Source organism: Mixophyes fleayi, chromosome 11 (genome assembly GCF_038048845.1).
Source record: "Mixophyes fleayi isolate aMixFle1 chromosome 11, aMixFle1.hap1, whole genome shotgun sequence".
NCBI lineage: Eukaryota > Metazoa > Chordata > Amphibia > Anura > Limnodynastidae > Mixophyes > Mixophyes fleayi.
This window is the reverse complement of record NC_134412.1, coordinates 48,452,616-48,472,971: the sequence shown is the minus strand read 5'-3', so window position 1 is coordinate 48,472,971 and position 20,356 is coordinate 48,452,616. Positions and strand designations below refer to the sequence as shown.

The following is a 20,356-nucleotide window of genomic DNA, read 5'->3' as shown; positions in this document are numbered from 1 at the left end:
GGTACATTCGTTCCTTTTGAAGGTTAGAGGACCACACATACGGCCCTAGAGGTATATCAGGTTGCCCATCACTGACTAAATGTCTCTTTCTGTTGCAGACTGTCTATGTTTGATTATGTATATAAGTTTCTTTATGTGTGTTTATGGTATAAAGTGTAACTTGCACCCTCCTGTAAAATAAAGGATATTAGAAGTAACCTATGAAAATGCCTTCCACATTGTGATTCTATATGGTCACTGAACTTTAACATCCTTTAATTTAATTTAGAATCTATTTTAGTAATAGGTTTCTTTAAATGACGGAACTCTTAACTGACTCCTTTATACAGTGTGATAATAGTATTCTCCTGCTTTTCTCACCTCTCTTTTCAATTGCAATAACAGCTAATGTTTTAACACTAGTTGTTCACTCTGCTGAACTTAATTTACTTGGAAATAAAGTGGGGAAAAATAAGCAGGTTCAATATAATATATAAATCTATCTATCTATCTATCTATCTATCTGTCTATCTCATACTTACCAACTTTATGGAGTTGTCTTCCGGGAGCCTGTCGGGGAGAGGGGGGCGGGGCGCCAAAAATCGCGTCATTTTGAACCTGCCCCCTGGGACGTAATGACGCAAACGCGGCAATTTACACCGGGGGTGTGGCCAAATGCTGCGATTCAAGGAGAATCGCGACATTTTGGACCAAATTCTGCCCACTTCACTAGGAAGTGGGCAGAATTCGGGAGATTGCCATACTCTCCCGGGAGTCCGTTAGACTCTCCCAAAATGCGGGAATCTCCCAGACATTCCGGGAAAGTTGGCAAGTATTATCTATCTATATCAGTGGTCAATGTGAACTGGTATATGGTGGTATGCGATAACACCACTTCTCCTACTGCTTTTATTGTAAAACTCTAAATTCCATTCACTTATATTTTCCATACCACCACTTCTGAATTTCCACTTCGGCCACTATGGGTGGAATTCAATTCAATAGTTACAACCCTGCAGATAACAACTATGTGTGTGTATATATATTTAAATTACTATAGTGGATATGGAATTCTAGGCTGCAGAACTGTGCAATGTTGTTGCTGCTTATATGTCAATATTGAAAGTTGAAATTTGACATTTCCTTTATGTATTTTGTTACAGTTATACATAAGTTTTCTTTCTCTTTCAGGTGTTCATTCCCAAATAGTGCTTGTAAATGACACCGTTTCAGGATATGTTGGTACAGATGTTATACTTCATTGTAACTTCATCAATCCTCTACCCAGTGTCAAGATCACTCAGGTCACATGGCAAAAATCAACAAATGGAACAAAGCAAAATGTGGCTATTTTCAACCCTGCTATGGGGGTGTCTATTCTCCCTCCGTACAAAGAACGTGTGGTTTTCCAGAACCCCTCAATCCGTGATGGTACCATTCACATGAATCGTCTACAGTTAGATGATGAGGGAGCGTACATCTGTGAATTTGCTACTTTCCCTACAGGAAATCGGGAGAGTCAGCTGAATCTCACTGTACTTGGTAAGATTAATTAAACAGATACTGGCAGACAATTTTTAAATATAGTAAATAGACTTATTTCTAAAAATATGCTAAATGACCAATATACAGTTGAGGTTTCCCTAATACTGGACATTTCTCACTACATTGCAGGACAGAGCAGATCATAACTACAGTAACAACCTAATAGCTACATAGATTCCACAAAGAAAATATGAAGGGGTTATAAAGTATTCTGGAAATAAACATGTTGTTATAACTTGTTATACATCTAATGTTTTTATTGAGAAGAGGTGATAAAAAAAACAGTTCAAGGTACTTAACTACAACAAAAATAAGTGTAAAGTTATAAAGTCAAAACTAAGAAAAATTAAAGGGGTAGACAGTCATATGTTGCAGTGCCACAAGCCCAACAAGCACGAGCCCTACAAAACAAATCTGATTTGAAAAAAAATGACTGGAATATAAACAGACTTACCTGAAAACCAAAGCTGCACATTTTTCAAATCAGATTTTTTTTTTGTAGGGCTCCTGCTTGTTGGGTTTGTGGTAATCGTAAAAATGTACCCAACCCATATGTTGAACTGTCTTTATATAGTACTTATGTATCTGTAGAATAATAACAATAAGAATAATAGTAATAATTTGTTTTTGTTTTAAAGCCAAACCTATCAATCAAATAGAAAAGACTTCAAAACAACTGACTGCAAATCATATGTCAAAAGAGAAGGATGTCGTTGCTACATGTATTTCAGCCAATGGGAAACCCCCAAGCACCATAACCTGGGAGACCAAATTAAAAGGGGAGCCAGAGTCTGAAGAAGTTAAAAATGAAAATGGCACCGTGACCGTGATCAGTCGCTACAAACTTGTGCCAACTCGTGAAGCTCACAAGCAGTTGCTTACCTGTGTAATAAATTATCAGACAGAAAGAGATACAAAAAACACAACGCTTAGTGTACAATGTAAGTATAAGCTTTTTTTAAAAAAGAAAAAAGAAAAAAAAAAAAAGATGTGCACAGATTAGAGCTGTACTAGGGGTACTAGTGTTCTAGACTGTTCCAAGCAGAGTGCATGATATCCTCATTAATGGGCCTCATACTCAATATAAATGGACAAATAAGATTTTTTTTTGTAGGATACGATACTCTAGTGTCCTTCAGTTGGGTATATTTGTTAGTGTTCCTGGCTTGGTTATAGTTTGTTAATGTTAGATTTTTACACCATCCCAGGTGTGATGTAATCAACCTCGGCCACTGCTTTCATCAGTAATCCTTTTGCTCAGTCTGGGCTAATTTTTTGAGTGTGTTTAATACGGCAAATAAGCCAATGCAAATAAATATGTGAAGTTGTGATGCCTGACAAAAAAACAGCCACCATGTCCCCTAGCTGTCATGAGTTAAATACAAGTGTCATGTAGCCATTATTTTAGGAGAAAAATGGAAAATGTCAAATATATTAAGGAGTGATCCAAATCTGATAAGAGAAGTATAGAGATGTAAAGTAAAAATGCATATTAATAAGCAGAGTGAAGATATGCTCCAATGTATGTGCATAGCAAAAATAGGCATCTTTGGCCCAAACAACACTGTGTGTGGCTGCTTCATATTTTTTCAGCTGACCCCCAGTGTGTTGAGCTTATGAACGGTACCATTTGCAGTATGTAAAAAATTGCAAATCCTCCTAAATAAAAATAAAAGTGTGTGGGGGGTTCACATGTTAAAATGACACGATATGTTTAGTTCACAAAACTTCACTTACAATTAGTGCAATGTAACTTTTCCTTTAAACTAAAGTAAATGAATCCGGAATCATTCAGAAATAAAAGCAGTTTTTTTTCATGTAATTAAAAATGATTTGTGATTGCATTTTAGCAGGTAGACAAGGTGGTGATAAGTGACTGCAGTGGACATAGGTATACATGTGTGTATAATTGGAATGGTACATATAAGGGGGATATTATGTTTAATTTTAACTACATCCTCTCTTCTCTTCCATCATTTTCCATTTTTACATCATTATTTTCATCCTCTTATTTCCCTCCCTACTATATTAATTTCCTTTTGCTGACCTTCTTCCAGATAAACCCCAAGTCACAATCGAAGGTTTTGATGGGAACTGGTATGTCAAGCGTTCTGAAGTGAAGCTGACGTGCATAGCAGATGCTAACCCACCTCCATACTCATACCAGTGGCGAATGTAAGCACTCCTCTCACTTATATTACGTATATAACTGTAATAAATATTACAGATAACTTACATGTGCTGTAACTTGGACATTTGTACAGAAACTATTCATTGCATTTGAATTGATGTATTTGTTAATAAGCTCCTATCAGTTGTTGTGATACAGTTAACTGGGTATAGGAAGTTTTGAAGGTACTGTATGAAATTGTTTGCAATTGCAGTGGAGGTGCAGGTATATAGGAAATCACAATAAATCTAGTTCTGGGGCTGTAGCAATACCTAAAGGTTGAGAACTGTCCAAGGTGTTAACTGGATGCATATCACCTCTGTATACTACTGAGTGCCCATCCAGCAATCTCTTGCTGAAGACTGGAAAAAAGGGGATCTGGGTTGCTCTGCATGGGTAAGGAATCGCAGTTAAGATAGAAGCCAAGTAAGAGTTTATTGTGGCAGCAACTGACCATCAAAAACCATGTAAGTAAGATACTAGCCTTGACCAACTGCAGCAGACATACAAGGTATTATATATTGGAAAGTTTTTTTACTGGTGGCACTGAACAGCGAAGGACACTTTCCTCCAATCCCAATGTATCTAGAATTTGTATATCCCTTGCTTCCCTGACAACAAGGCAGAGAACAAGCCCAAAAATCTCCCTGCTTTTGGCAGGCTCATTTCACTCTATACCAGTGCTTCTAAATACAGGCATTTTCTCACACTTCCCTCTTTCTAACTAGGCTCAGGTTTTCCATGTGACCACTTTTGTGTATTATTAGGGGATGTCCTAGAGGCTACAGTTAACATTGCTGTACAGTTAACATTACACTTAAAGAAATAGCACTTTTTTACTGGTGAAAGGAAAAAAGCAGGACCTGGGTGGCTAGACCTGTTTCACAGGTGCCCATTGCCCACCTTTCACACCTGGGCAGGGTGCATTAAAAAACATAAAATGCACTGTATAATGTATCAATATGTTTAACTCAAGAGATGCACATAAGGCAATATTGTTGAAATCTGTAGCAATGCAACTTAACAATCTACATATTATCAAATAATTAGGGCACGCTATGAAAAACATAAAATGTGAATTTTGCACACCAATTTATATACACTGAGCATGTACTTGAAAATGATCTCAACCTTAAACTAGTCATACACATTTAAATTCTTTTGTTTCAGAACTACATTTCTATATAATCACATTAATATACAGTTGCACACACATATTAAAATCTCTCCTTTTTAACTAATTTAAAAACATTTTTAATCAGAGCTTAAAAAATGAGTAAGTGCTTCACACACATTACAATTTTGATGTGAGTAGAAATATATTTGTTGTGCATTCATAATTCAGGACGGCACATTAGGGGGTAAATGTATTAAGGAGCAATTTTTTACAACTCGCCGATATTCGGCGAGTTTGTGAGCTAAATTTAAAACAGCAATGTGTTTAAAGGCAAATCTTGCCCTGAAACACTTCTCCGTTTTAAATATAGCTGTCAAATATCGACGAGTTGCAAAAAGTGCTGTTTAATACATTTATCCCAGATGTCAATGACCATTTAATCATCACCATATATTTATATAGCGCCACTGATTCCGCAGCACTGTACAGAGAACTCATTCACATCAGTCTCTGCCCCCATTGGAGCTTACAGTCTAAATTCCCTTACACACACACACACACACACAGAGAGAGGGAGACAGAGACTAGGGTCAATTTTTGATCGCAGCCAATTAGCCTACTAGTATGTTTTTGGAGTGTGAGAAGAAACCGGAGCGTCTGGAGGAAACCCACGCAAACACAGGGAGAACATACAAACTCCACACAGTTAAGGCCATGGTCAGGAATTGAACTCATGACCCCAGTGCTGTGAGGCAGAAGTGCTAACCACTTAGCCACCGTGCTGCCCAATAAGATTGTAATACACAACTTGAATGAGCCTCAATATGACCTGGATTATCAATCAATTGGTTGGTTGTAATGTATCTGTTATAAACCATACAAGTGTCTGTCAATTCTCTAGCTATTTGATATTAAAAAAAAATAATGGGATTGAATGATTGACTTTCAAAATCTTTAGTTTTTCTCAGACAGATAAACAGAGCATTTAGCCCATACTTGCCAACTCTCCCGGAATGTCCAGGAGACTCCCGAAATCCGGGTACGTCTCCCGGGAGAGCAGGTAAATATCCCGCATACTAGAATTTACTTGCCAAAATGATGCGATTTGCGGTGAATCTCATCATTTTGGCCCTGCCCCCGTGACAAAATTTTCGCCGTGGGGTGGGGCCAAAATTACACGATTGACTGCGCCCCGCCTCCTCCCGCCCTCCAACTACGCCCCTGCCCGGGATCTCCTGGAATTCACTTGTCAAAGGTTGGCCCATCCTTAGCAAAAAATTGTATAGCAGAAAACAAAGACTTGTACTAAGATGCACAGTAAATATAAATACTTTGTCAAATATTTAATCTCAGGGTATGTTAACTTTTACATATACATTTTTAGGTTCTTGGATAGCAGTTTTGTGACCTTTTAATGTAACATTGAATTATGGGACATTGCATCCAATCTAAACATATCGGGCCTCATTAAGAGTTGGACGCAAGTCCTTCTGTTCAGCACAAAAAGCACTTTTGGCCAAAGATCCGTCTCAGTTTGCACTCCGACTGAGATGGATCTCCCCGTTGCACCTCTCTGCGCTTAGAGAGGTGGAACGGGGGAGTTAGTGGGCGAGCCTAGCAATGTAAAGGCTTGTTCATGACTTTTGAGTTGAAAGCAACCGCAAGTAGGTCTCTAGGAGACGTATCTTTTGTGGGTGCTTTCAGCTGGTGCCAGAGACTTGTATTAAAAAACAAAGTAAAAAATACTCAAATAAAAAAAAAAGAAGGTGTGCACCCCCTCCCAAACAGTATAACCGACCCTTGTGCTGTTTTTTTACTTTTTTTATTTTTTATTATTTAGTTATCTGCTTTACAGGGCGCGGTGCACGATACACTTGCGCATCGGCCCATAAGGCAGATAAAGAGGCGTGTTTGTGCAATTTGCACAGTATTCTAAGTGGCGCGGATCCTAGATCCGTGCCAAACTAAATACTGTGTAAATTATGGGATGCAATTCACACTTACGTTTTCAGTGTAAATTGCGTCAGACTCTAAATGAGGCCCTTGATTGTAATGGATCTTTTGTAAACCATGCACATGTCAATCCTTTTAAATATTTGATTTAAATAAAAAATGGATTGGAGGATTGGCTTGTAATGTGAAGAGTTTTTCAGTAACTCTATGTTCCCTCCCACTTGCACCAGAAAGAGATAGTTAGCTGTCTGATGGCTAATTAGATAATTAGATGACTGAATGAAATGTTTGTTTATGTGGGTGTCTAAGGTGACACCCCTTAGCCAATAAACTCTTGCAGTTGTACTTACTTGCGAAACATAGAACAAAGACTCATGTATAGAGAAAATTTAAGCATGATTCATTTGAAGCAATGAACTTTTTTCAAAAAAAGAGGAGAAATATAAAAGGGTGATCAGTGTTTAATATTTTTATGTTTTATTGTGTGGCTAAAATTTTGCAAAGTCTTTACGTTATTGATGGAATAAATATGGAGATAAAGGGGCCCACTGCACGGGGACCTAATGAGCTGTGGGCCCTGGTTCGCTCCTTCCCGCTTTACCGCACCGTGGCCCACAGCTTGCTAGTTCCGCCTCTGCAGTTAGCTTTACATGTGTGGTTAAACATAGACCAGGGTTTTCGGCAGTCAAGTTGAATGAATGTAACTTAACACATGTGGTCAGCACACATAGAGACACACTGGTCACACACAGAAATCCCAAATCAATTGAACATAAAAAAAACTGAAACATTAACTTGACATTATATTTGTGTAATATTGATTGCAGACCATTACCCTATATCTATATACATTAAAAACATATGAATAATATTGACTCATTAAACTTTGCAAAATGTTATAATTAGAAAGCTTGCCTAATTGGCTTGATGTGTCATCCTTTCTATAGATCTAATGGATCCCTTCCAGAGAGTGCAGAGAAGAACAACAACACGTTGTTTTTCCGAGGACCAGTCACCTACAGTCTCTCTGGAAAGTACATTTGTGAGGCCAGGAACTCCATTGGAAGCCAAACTGGTGAAGTGGAGGTTAATGTTACAGGTAAGAAAATTATCAGAGGGTCTTTTGTTTTGAAGCTCAGAGATTAATAATTAATGGAATTAGAGGAGCCCAGGAACTGCATACTGAGCAGTTTTTCCCAGGGCTCCTCTGTTTCTGTGAAAAGGGTCAAGGCTTATTCAGCTGGTTAAAAGTGTTAACCAGCATAATCGGTCTGTGAAATGTGGTTTGTCCTCACTGACCATTAGGAAGCTGCAATCTCTCTCTTTGTGGCATCCTATTGGTCCACGTGGTCACACTTCTATAACCTGTGTGAGCAGCACTGGCTTTTCTGTACTACAGCAACTCTGGAGTGGTTCCTTTAATTTTACTCATTCAAGTTTGTGTTACTGGAGAAGGATATTACAAATGGTTCATAAGTTATATATGGTCATTGAGGTAACGAGGTTATTCAAGGTAACTGTATTTTCATCTATTGTTTTTTTTCTAATATGTGTGCTTACATTTTGTTTCACAGCACAGTTTGCTAATGTTATATAAAATGGACGTAATAGAATTGTTTCTTGCAGACTGAGTCACAATAAGAGCAGGGTTGTCAATTTTAAAATATTTTGTGTTTAGCTGAAGTAGATTGTTAAACAGAGAAAGGTAATTAGGCCTACATTATGAGAGCATCCTAACGTTATAAGATTCCTATACCTGGTAATGGTAATTGCACATATGTTGTACAATAAACAATGTGGGACGTCGCCTATTTTTTATGTAAATGAGATATATAAGGACACTTCTAGTTTCAATGTCACAAACAAAAGAAAAAGGGAATGCAATATTTATTTTGTATGTCATTTATTTGGAGATGCTCATTCGATATGATATCTTATATTTTAAGTGGCTGCTTTCATAATATTTAGTATTGAATAAGATGTTTGCATGTCATGCTTTGTACCTCTAACAAAGGAAAATGCTGCATATATTGTTTGATTTGGGAACAATTCCTGTTCGAGTTCTATATTGGAATTAGCCACACACCAGCTTCAATATTTTTTTTTTATTTCAACAAAAGATTTTGCCTATTAACAAATTAGATGTGAATCCTAATTAATCTAATTTTAAGAACGTCCCTAAACATTAGCCTTATTTGTAATGTGTGCTTCTTTATACGATGACAGTGTCTCAAAGCAATCAGGATTTACACTCAGCCAAACCTGAATTCTATTAAATACTGATTCTGTTTCAGAGAACCCCGATCTAATTTATGGATTTGATTTATCCTTAGTTGTAATATAAATTAAATCTGCTTTAGGTGAAATTGTATTAACTGCGTGTTTGCTGTTTGTTGGAAAGGCTCTACTGTTAGTAAGAATATAAACAATTTTTGTTCTGTGTTTGAGTTATGTGCACTATAGAAGCTGCCAGTGTGGTTCATTCACTGTAAATGTCAGCAGATCCTCTATATAAATTTGTTATGTGCTGAAGAAATGTTCCTGCAGCAGTAGCAATGCAGGTCTGCAGTATATGTCTTTCCAAATTGTACTGCACCAATTTCCATAAGTGTGTCTGCACTTTAGCAGCTAACGTGCTGCCTACATGTCACAGCCACTCCACACCTATGAAGTTGTTGCAGTGAACAATAGAACAGGTTTCCTTTATTCTCTCTGGCTGGGAACATGTCTGTCCCAGAAAAGAAGGTGGACTATAGTAGCGCAGAGTAGAACATTTCTGCAAGCCTGCACATGTCATAAACAAAGCTCTTTGTCAAGAGGAATTGCTAGAAGCTTCCTGTCAGTGGATATACCAGCCCCTTGTAGGGAAAGTATTCCTTCATCACCTTCACTCCCCCACATACATTCTTGCTTGTGTACATAATTGACACAAAAGTACTGAAAATCTGAAATGCTGCACTGATTAAAAAAGATGCAAATCCGTTTGTAAAATACAGTTATATATACAGATTAAAACTGTAATTCATCCGACAGGTAACTATTTTATTATTCATTTATTAACTTCTGAGTTAAGAGAAGAACAGCTATGTTTTAATGCTGATATTTTAGTGACAGGCCAGCACTATAGGGGTTTACCAAACAATATTCTTTGGAGGCCTTGAGCATGCCCAGAAGTTTGTGCAGAATAATTACTGAGCTGCAGCAAGTACACACCTGGCAGCTTGCAGATGGGAGTGCAAGCCTGATCAGAACACAATAACTCAGGCATGTAAAATGTGGAACAGTCTTAAAGGGCCATTCAACCTACAATATGTTGCTGATACAGAATGAAAAGGGGTATTGTAACATTTGCAAATAAATATATATATATATATATATATATATATATATATATATATATATATATATATATATATATATATTCCAATGCCTTTCTGTATCATAAATTATATCCATCACAAAAGTTCAGTTCTCTGGGGTTCAGCATTCACAAATTTCGGTGCAATTACTCACATTACGATGAAGATATTTAGGCCTGAAAGCCAAACATACAGGTCTGTGCTCAATTTGGTCACAAATGTTGTTGTTGTGTTATATCTTCCCTTAATGTTGCAATAATTGATCATAATTAACAGGGTGGGGGGGATGTGACCACTACTAAATAGGTCCCTTAGTCTCAGAGAGGCTTTGTGCATAATCCTTCAAAAGACTTGTAAAGAATGATACTGGTAACACACGTTACAATCTGGACAAATTACATTATTGAAATCGGATTTGTCAAAATTTGGTTACAAATATTGAAGCCTATTTGCACAGATCCAAATAGCATGAAGTAATCTTATATCATCATCATCATCATTTATTTATGTACCGCCACTAATTCCGCAGCGCTGTACAGAGAAACTCACCCACATCAGTCCCTGCCCCATTGGAGCTTAGTCTGAATTCCCTAACATACACACATACACACACAGACAGACAGAGAGACAGACTAGGGTCATTTTTTTGATAGCGGCCAATTAACCTACTAGTTTGTTTCTGGATTGGGGCAGGAAACCGGAGCACCCCGGAGGAAGCCCACGCAAACACAGAATGGAATGTAAAGGAAATTGACTGTAAGTGCTGCCTTGCTGTTAAAGGGTCAGCTAACAGCCAAACAAACTAGCCAATGGGGGGGTCATTGGCCAACTCAACATTCCATCCTGACAAAGCAAATCCAATCCATTCACATTTTTAACTGTTCGGATAGGGGATGTAATGTACAATTATTAAATGTGAGGAGTTTTGAGATTATCAAGGAAAGTACAAGCAGTGGAGATTTTTTTTTTAACACTTTCTGATGCACCATAATGTCTTATGATCCAAATAATGATGGTATTGGTCTTGTGTTTGCAAACTATCAGTATGCTCTATTAAAAATAGCCTGTCACTGGCTGATGTGATGGAAACTATTCTGCCTGTCTTTTGGTCACTACAACCTTTCTAATCTCATTAATTTTAACTTCTTTTGATTTACCTGCTGCACTGTTTTTCTTCATGCTCGTTGGAAGCAAAGCTGACTATCTGCATTCTATGGAGTTTGCTGATATTTGGATATTTACAACTGTTTTTGAGTGTCTGCCTTTTGAGAGTGTTCTAACTATACTTTTCTGGGCAGCCTGCTGATCAGGACAGAAATGTTTTCTTTTTCTTCTGCATAATTGGTAACAGAATCTGTCTCTCAGCTTTCAATTAGTTGTGCTCATTCAATAATCTCCAGAATTTATATGACCCCACTACTTCCTTCCCTTCCTCCCCTGAAAACCTTAATTTTATCCTCAATTTTCCCTTTCCTGCCTCCTACACCCAAGCAGGGACGCAATGATAAAAACTTGAAAGATTGTTATAAAAAGTCCCTTATTGAGTTGCATTGATCTGATTTTTTACAAGAAAATGCACATAATTGAATTAGTTACATTTCTGGAACTCTGTTTTTATTTTGTGAAATAGATGTAGAATCATATAACCCAACTAATCATCACCAATCAACGGGAATTAAGAAAAAAATGCTATATTAGCTACTGAGGAATAAGCATTTTCTGTTAATACACAAGCTACAGAATAATTAAATATAAATTATTTGAGAAATTAAAAATCTCATACTGTAAAGTCTATTTGAAATCTTTGGAAATTATGTGCATGTACATATGTAAAATATATCATCCACATTATCACAGTATATATATATATATAAATATCACTACAATATCTTACTATGTTGGATTTAAAACAAATACCTGTTTTATATTGAATTTTAGTTAATTTTGGACCATAAAGACAAGTGCAAAAAATTGAGCAACTTGTAATTGCATTTAGACAGGGAACGAGTAATATTATGTGCAGTGGTTTATTTGGTCCAGATGACATTAGTAAATACGTGGCAGTGCCCAATACTACTGATCACATTTTGCGTCTCTGCTTATGGGTTTTAGCATGTAGCCAGAGCCTGATATTGTCCCTTTCCTTGTCTTTTCCTACCCAGAATTCCCTTTCACCCCGACTCCTACAGAGCAGACGGACAAGAGAGAATCCTCCATGTTCCCAGCTGCAATTATTGGAGGGGCAGTGGGCGGAGCATTTCTAGTGCTAGCAGTGTCGGTGATCCTGTTTGTTTTGCTTCGGAGAAGACATCACACCTTCAAGGGGGACTACAACACTAAGAAGCACGTATATGGAAATGGGTACAGTAAGGCAGGTGTGGCACAGCACCCGCCTATGGCGCAGAGTTTGCAGTACCCTGAGGATTCTGATGATGAAAAGAAACCAGGTCCAGTTGGAAGCAGCAGCTACGAAGAGGAAGAAGATGAGGAGGGTATAGATGGGCACAAAGTGGGCACAAAGTACGATGATGAATCTAAGCGTCCCTATTTTACAGTAGAAGAGGGGGATAGATGTGGCTATGGTGAGGATAGAACTCTAGGATTTCAGTATGAGCCGGAAGATCTCCCTGATAGTTTGGTGCCCCAGAATGATGGTTCCTTCATCTCAAAGAAGGAATGGTATGTGTGAGAGGGATGTGCCAAATAAACGGACATATGTGGCTGGACACATGCACATGCCCTGATCCATGAGATGGTGAAAGACCTAAGGCTGTTGGGAGCAATGATCACATGATCAGAGCTTTGTCTTGTTCCTTGATATAAAAATATAAGGTCTTTTTTATGCCTAACAACTGCAGGGTCATTGTGACCTAAAAATACTGATATCTAACTGTTACACCTCTGTAATGCTGTCATAACATGTTGCAAACCTTGCAGGCAGTTTCACGGTGTTTAAGTGTTTATGTTCATTTTCACAAGTTGACACAATAACACAGCATGCTTTTATTTACACTAACTCAAACACTTACCCATTGTGCAAAATGCACAATTACATGACATTATCAATTAATAAGGAATATGAAGACACTTTCACCAATATGCCATAGATACTCATTAGCAGAGCATACTACTGAAAAGACAGCTCACTCCCACATCCAGTAAAATTATCCTCCTGCTCCTATGCTTGAAATGCTCCATAGAAAGTCACTTGTTCATCAAATCAACCCACCTCCTAATTTCTCCAACACACGTCCACCCATCCCACACGTACATCCTCACGTGTCAACCTCCAATGTGTGAGCCCCTCCCAAGTAGAATGTAAGCTCTCACAAAGGGGGGCCTTCCTTCCTCTTGTATTTTTGACTTTTCCATTGTGTCCATCAGTGCATCCCTGTCTCTTACCACCTACAGGTTCTCTTTATTACCTTTATTATGTCTTATGCACTGTACGTTGCATTTATGCTCCAGCTTTTGGATAATTCTATGCTGGTATGCTTTCAGTGTGTCCTTCTTTTTGGCTGTTCTGCCTTCTGTATTCATTGTTATATATGTTGTACTCCCCATGATGCATCACGTATCTGGAGCCTTATAAATAAACAATGATAATAATAATAATAATAATAATAATAATATCCAAATATCCAGACCATATTATAACGGTATGAATTCACTATAAGTAATAAGACTACATATTACTAATACACAGTTTGTAAATGCACAATACAAATACAGCTTTCAAATAATTTAGGGGTAAAAACAGTTCTCTTGAACATATCAATTTCTATATCATGATATACAAATAAAACATACACTGCCTCCTTCCATTCCTTGCTCTCAAACACTGGAATTTACCCCTGGGTACGTTGTAGTTTTTATTTTTTTATTTTTTTTATTTCTTTGTGTACTTTTGAGAAGTTTTGGTACATTCCAGGGGCAAAAATAGTCTGCCTAGCCAGCTCACATCTGATCCTGCATGTTGCAGGGTGGACAATTGTAAGCGGTCAGGCTGTTTCCCAAAGGTCTGAGTTTTCTGTGCATCTTTATTTCTGGTGGGATGACTCATGTGTTAATGTACTGACATGGAACTTTGCCATTGCTCCTGTCCTCCAAGCTTACTTCCAAATAACACTGCACTTACAAAGTGGTAAACATCACCATGTACAGGACACAATTGACAGCTGTTCGGTGATTTAAAGAAAAACAAAACACTGGCTGAAAAAAATCTGCAAAAGGTGAACCATTCTCATTCATAGGGAATAATGTAATTATGTAACTAAATGTGGTCATAATGTAAAGTACGTATTATGGCGATATGGCAATACACGAAGAAAGGTAACCTGATGTAAGTATGCCTTCATCTTCCTTGACTGAGATTTTTTTATTTTTTAATATTATAGAATCTTTAAATCTGATTTTAACAGTTTGTAATTGATGCCTTTGTTTGAGTTGGCTTGTCAATATACATAAAAAAATGTAAATTTTCAGGACATCATCTTTATTGTGTTGTGCATGTGCAAAACTAAAGTTTTAGTTGCACGGTTGCAGTGGAAATAGATTGACTGAATGAACATTCCTCAGCACTTTAAATAGTATTTCAGTCAAGTACTTACATGAGGGGCAGTTTGTGATGAATATCTTGTATATATACTGATGTACACGACTGGACAGCTGGTTCAATATCCTATCCAGGAATAGTGTCTTTGGGCCAATTTTCCACTGTTCTGAGCACAGTATTTGTTTGTGCTTCACACTAACTACACATCTGTGTACTTAACTATATTCATTAACTTGTATACCATGCATAAGTGTACATTATGCAACATGGGAAATACAAATGATGTCATATTTTATGTTTATTTGTGTGTTTATGCATAATTCTGTATGTACACCAGTGGCTGCAAGAAGGCCAGATTTTGAGTACAGGTGAATAATCTAGTGACTCATATCCATATCATAACCATGTCTTTGTCATAATTTCTGACTTTATACACCTGTGCCATGGAGAATGCAGAGTGGAGCTCTAAAAAACCTGTATGGGTGAGTTAGGGTGACACGATTTGCGCTGTCATGTTTACGATAAAATCTCCAATAAGCCACAATTAAAATTTGTGGTTGGAAATTTGCAGGTCCTGTTTGTGTGATGCATTTAACGTTTCTGTTAAAATGATAGTCTTTATATATTTTTATTTATAAATACCTATAATAATAGCTTTAAATAATTTGATTAGTGAACACTACTGTGTGTAGACTACGTCCTCCATTAAAACCAGTTAAAATTAACCTGCTCAAGAAGTTGTGGGATAATTTTTGCACCTATTCCGAGGACCAGTTTGCAGCCAGTTCACGCATCTCTAATGATAATTGAAAAGTTTATCTCTAAATCCCTATTTCAAAATAAAAGAGAGATGTACACATGGTTAGTTTTCTATGCAAGCAAAGTTGGTGACTTGGAACTAACTTTAAATTTGGCTTACTCCTGTGAACAATTACTAAGCAATTACCTGTTTAAATGGAGTTATTCAGGGAACCAAGAAATTTAAATTATTACATGAAAGTTTGCAATTTATTCCTCCACAACGCTGATTAAAATTTATGAATATACAGTATCTTAATACACAGTGAGCGGTTTATACCTTTAAGTATGTTAGGTAAGTGTTTCATGCAGACAGATTGTCAAGTATAGAGCTTTATGTGAAATATTGATTTTTCCATGTTCTCTCATCATGCAGGTGAGTAAGACATATTAAGGCCAGGTCTCTTGGGCAGATGATGATACTGCAGTTTACTTCTGATGCCTTTTAATAAGAAATGGCACAATAAGAGCTGTAAGCATGGAGATTGATTGCATTACTAGACATTTCTGACAATAGGCTGTCCAAATGAGTTAAATTACCAGTTCACGTAAATACTTATACATGTAGTGCCCACATACCAGAAATTAGTTGTTACTTTTATGGATTGCAGGTTTATAAGAAAATTAGGTCATGTTACAATAATGTAGTAATTTCCCTTTATAACACACACACACACACACATATAGCCAAATAAAACAATAGACTTGTGCTGTGTTTATTAAAAATGTTTTCATCAATTAAACCACAGTTGTTAAAAAGAGTTTTAGAATAAAAAGGACAAAATCAGTGTTTCCCAACCCTAGCCCCCAGGGACTTCTGACTACTGGACTGGGGATAGGAAGCAACAGATTTAAAAATCACCAGTACGGAAATAGAGCTGGGTAACATGTCGGTAATGACTGGTCACTCTCTTATTCAGCTGTCTTTAAAGTTGTTTAGAAAATTTTAAATGGAGATGGTAAAGTTGACATCCTTAGAAAAAGGTTTTGGTTGGAACTTCCGCACAGAATAGTCAATAGATTTGAAGATAAATGAATTGATTGACGTGAGACTACTCTGTAACATTATATTCTTTACTTTTGCAACAGAGATAATTTTTCAGAGTAGAGGTGCAACCCCTCGAGGACTATACCTAAAGAAAGGAGAAATCTTTCTTAATGGGGGCCCACTGAGACTCACTAATAGTTTATCTAAAATCCTATTCTTTAGTTTTTATTTACTTAATTGCCTATTTAGTGGTTAGAACTATATATTATATATAGTGTGGAATTTCACTTCCAAATGAACTAATGTGGTTCACTACATATATACACTTTGCCACAAAGGAACAACAGATATAGAGGTTAGAGATCTATTGAAAACCCCTGCCCAAGAGAGAATCATATATTTTAGCGGTCAGGCAAGTGTGTTCAAGATAGATACATGGCAACATTGTTATTCATTTTCCTGAAAGTGAAATAGTATTATTGAAAGAAGGTGGTATTATAATTATTTATTATTGGTATAAGCAATAAAGATGGAATATTTTTTTTTTTTTGAGTGAGGAATAGAATACAATTGAGATTGTCTATTAGATATTAATATATGGACATATATTAATACAAGAGGTCCCTTGTTGTTTAATTACAACATCTTAAACACACATAATCTATTTTTTCTTTTCACATTCTTCACTATTATTTTATATTTTGCCTAGTATAGATATTAACATAGATGGTCATGTTATCTTTTATCTTTTAAATGGATATTAATAAAGAATATGATTTTAGATGAACTATTAGTGAGTCTCATTGTGCCCCCATTAAGAGATATTTCTTCTTCCTTGAGATAAAGTTGACACTGTCCAAATGGTAATGTTATTATATGGATCCAGAGAGAGAAAATATTTCAATAAAATAAACCTGAAATCATTGATCTGTAGTTTTGGGCACTGTTTACAGCACAGTGCAAGAAATTGTAATACAAAATAAATCAACTGATGCATCCAGATATGCTGGCCTATTTGAATTTTACGCTAGTTTCCAGATACTGTTTAACTTAATTACTCAGGAACAGGATGACTTTTTCTATGCAAGGTTTATTATAATAAAACATATTATATGTTAACTGTTGAAAGACCATGTAGTTATAACGTAGAAACAGCCTGTGGATAACACTACACTGTAAAATAAAACATTCTATTAACACTTTAGAGGGTAAGTGGACCCATTATTTAGCCTCATTAGTGGCAAATTAAAAAAACACATTCACTGATTTAGAAATACAGCGCAAATGATCAAATATATGATTTACACTAGAACGTAGCAAATGCTGGTTTAGCAGATCCAAATATTAATGCTCTCATATCAACCATAAATCCAGTTGTGGTTATGACCTTAATAAGACAATTTCTATACTTTACTTACAGTGTACAGTATAGTGTACTTACAACAGTGGCTTGCAATATTGTGCCAACAGTAGATGAAGCTATGCCTTTGTTTTCCATACAGTATTACAACCCAACAGTAATACCTAATTTCCCTACTGGGTGTTTGTCCCACATACTGTATATGCTGCACAGTTTTCCATCAGCAAGGTTAAAGACTGGTTTTACATTTGTAATGCTAAGGCATCCATCACATTCGCAAGAGTTTACAGTTTTATTGTTGGTGCACCATAAACTAACAATAACATTCCCAGCAGATGTATTACCAACAGCGTCACAGTTGGAGTGCACAACATGTCCCAATAAATTGTCATACTTCAAAATTATTTGTGACTTATGCATCCTCTATTACCACAAACAATCTTTATCAATATCGTATTACTTATAAAGCATATAAAAAAAAACTCTGTCCTTTGCTCCCGTTTCCCTGCACTGATGCTTTTTATGAGTATTCGTTAAATTCTAGTAGGTAAACAAATGAATTTAATACCAGCCCTGAATTGGTTATAACATGTCTGATTTTAATCATGCATACTATTTTGTATAATAATATCAGGGGAAATTATTAAGCTAGTACACAATTGACTTGTGCCCAAGAGATACATCTCTACATTTTTTGTTCATAAGTACAAAGGTTGTCTAGCTCTGGTACATTCCCTGTTTGTGTATAATACTGGTTACATAGCAAAGTGTTCAGCAATTCCTTATATGTAACTTATTATAGTGTACATGCATTCCATGTATAAATGCACACATACATTGCTTCAAAGACCATTTCTAACAGTAAGGATCTTCTCCTATCCTGTTTTTTAGGGTGAGGGGAAGAAAGAACTACTCAGCATCTTAGTGAATTTTGTGCTGTAATTTTGTAACTGTACCTTCATTTGATCTCTGAATTTTTTGTTTTACAATTAGCCTATGTGTAATGTATGTTAGGTTGTGGGTGGGGTTTCCCAATGTTGGATTTGGGGAGGATCAACATTTGGTCTTGTACAATTTAATGGATAAAACAAATGTGATGTACATTTTATAAAATAAAGATTTATAAAAATAATTTTCTCTGTTTCACAGTGTAAGCTCTATGGTAACCCTCTACTTTGTGTCTCACTGATATTGTTGTATTGATGGTGTTTTGCATTATTCTGTTTGCCCTGAAATATTTGTCTCATATTCTTTATTTACTCGCTCAATTATCAATTCTCTCTTTTGTAACACTGCACACTGTTCTTGCATCACTTATCCTCCACTATCTCCCAACATAATCTCTCTCTAGATTTCTGCTTCATTTATCACCTCAACTGAATTCAAGGATGTTGCTAAATTCTCAAAAGACCTGTTACCCAGCCCCTCACTTACGCTCCCACAAGCATATACCTGTGGTATGACATTACAACTGACTAATAAATGAAGAGATGGGTTTTTATTAAATAGCTATACTGGTGATGGTTATAATTTAGGTTATAAATCACTTAAAAATTAAGAGAAGGAACTGGTCTGAGTCTTGCTGCCAGGTTACTAGGGCCTAGCAACGTTAGGAGAATACCTGTTTTCAGTTGAGTATTTGCAGTTAATCTTTAGTGTGTCATACTGTATGAGTAGCCCTTGTTGCCGTGTCTGGTCCTAGGGGTGCATACTCTTAAAGAGTATGTAACTCTTTGTATGCTGTTTGTGTGAATCTACCTTGTGTGGGGTTTCTTTACTTTGATAGACGTTTCCAGCAACTTCTTTTCCCACACCATATCAGAGAGACAGGTGGTCCCAAACCTACAATACACAATGATGACTTCAATAATATAAAATAATCATATTTATTTTACGGGAACCCTTTCATGCTTTCTAGCTTCCTTCAAGTGAAAGGTTAATGTCACCTCGCACAACTATCAAGACAATTGTAGCAAACACAATATCACATTAAACAGCAAAATGTGACCTGGAATCTTTAGTTTACAATTTAACAATCAGCGTCTACTGGAGGTAACTGCAACTTTAAATGGCAATCCAAACTATTATTACTTCACAAATATATTATATGTATTATAGTTGTTTCTTCTCAGGCCAGGCTTTGATGGTGCACATAAATGTAAATTAAAAACGGCTTGCAAGCTTTTTAATTCCTGAACTGGAAACACTGCCAGTCCTGACACTACTTCCGCTTGTCACAATTAATACTCTGTTAGATATGATGGGACACAGTTTTACTGATGCATTGCAGGGGCAGCCAGAGCGGCCATTCCTATTAGACGTAGCTCCTGATTTTTATGTGGACTTGGGAATACACAACTGACTGACTCTTGTGTAGTTGTATGAACCTTGAAGTATTTTCCTGGATGACAGAACAAAATGGCTGACTCTTTGCGTCTGTAATGCTGGACTGTCTAACTCCTCTGCCTTACAATTCATATGCTCTAATATGAATCCATATTCTGCATTCTTTCCAGTGTAGAAAGCTGTCAC

General features: G+C 36.6%; 1 protein-coding gene across 8 annotated transcripts in view; it reads left to right on the top strand.

Annotated features, from left to right (window-relative positions):
- Positions 1 to 20,356, top strand: part of NECTIN1 (nectin cell adhesion molecule 1) — a 325,802-nt gene that overhangs the window by 63,501 nt on the left and 241,945 nt on the right. For 7 of the 8 annotated variants that reach the window (XR_012679918.1, XM_075190578.1, XM_075190575.1 and 4 more), the window contains exons 2-5: positions 1,171 to 1,521; positions 2,163 to 2,465; positions 3,582 to 3,699; positions 7,712 to 7,863. Coding sequence is in view for 7 of the 8 variants with exons in the window: in XM_075190578.1 (XP_075046679.1) it covers positions 1,171 to 1,521; positions 2,163 to 2,465; positions 3,582 to 3,699; positions 7,712 to 7,863 (924 nt within the window). In the remaining variant the exon portion in view is untranslated. Of the gene's footprint in view, positions 1 to 1,170; positions 1,522 to 2,162; positions 2,466 to 3,581; positions 3,700 to 7,711; positions 7,864 to 12,285; positions 18,957 to 20,356 lie in introns of those variants that run through there. The other variant, XM_075190576.1, reaches the window with a different exon arrangement.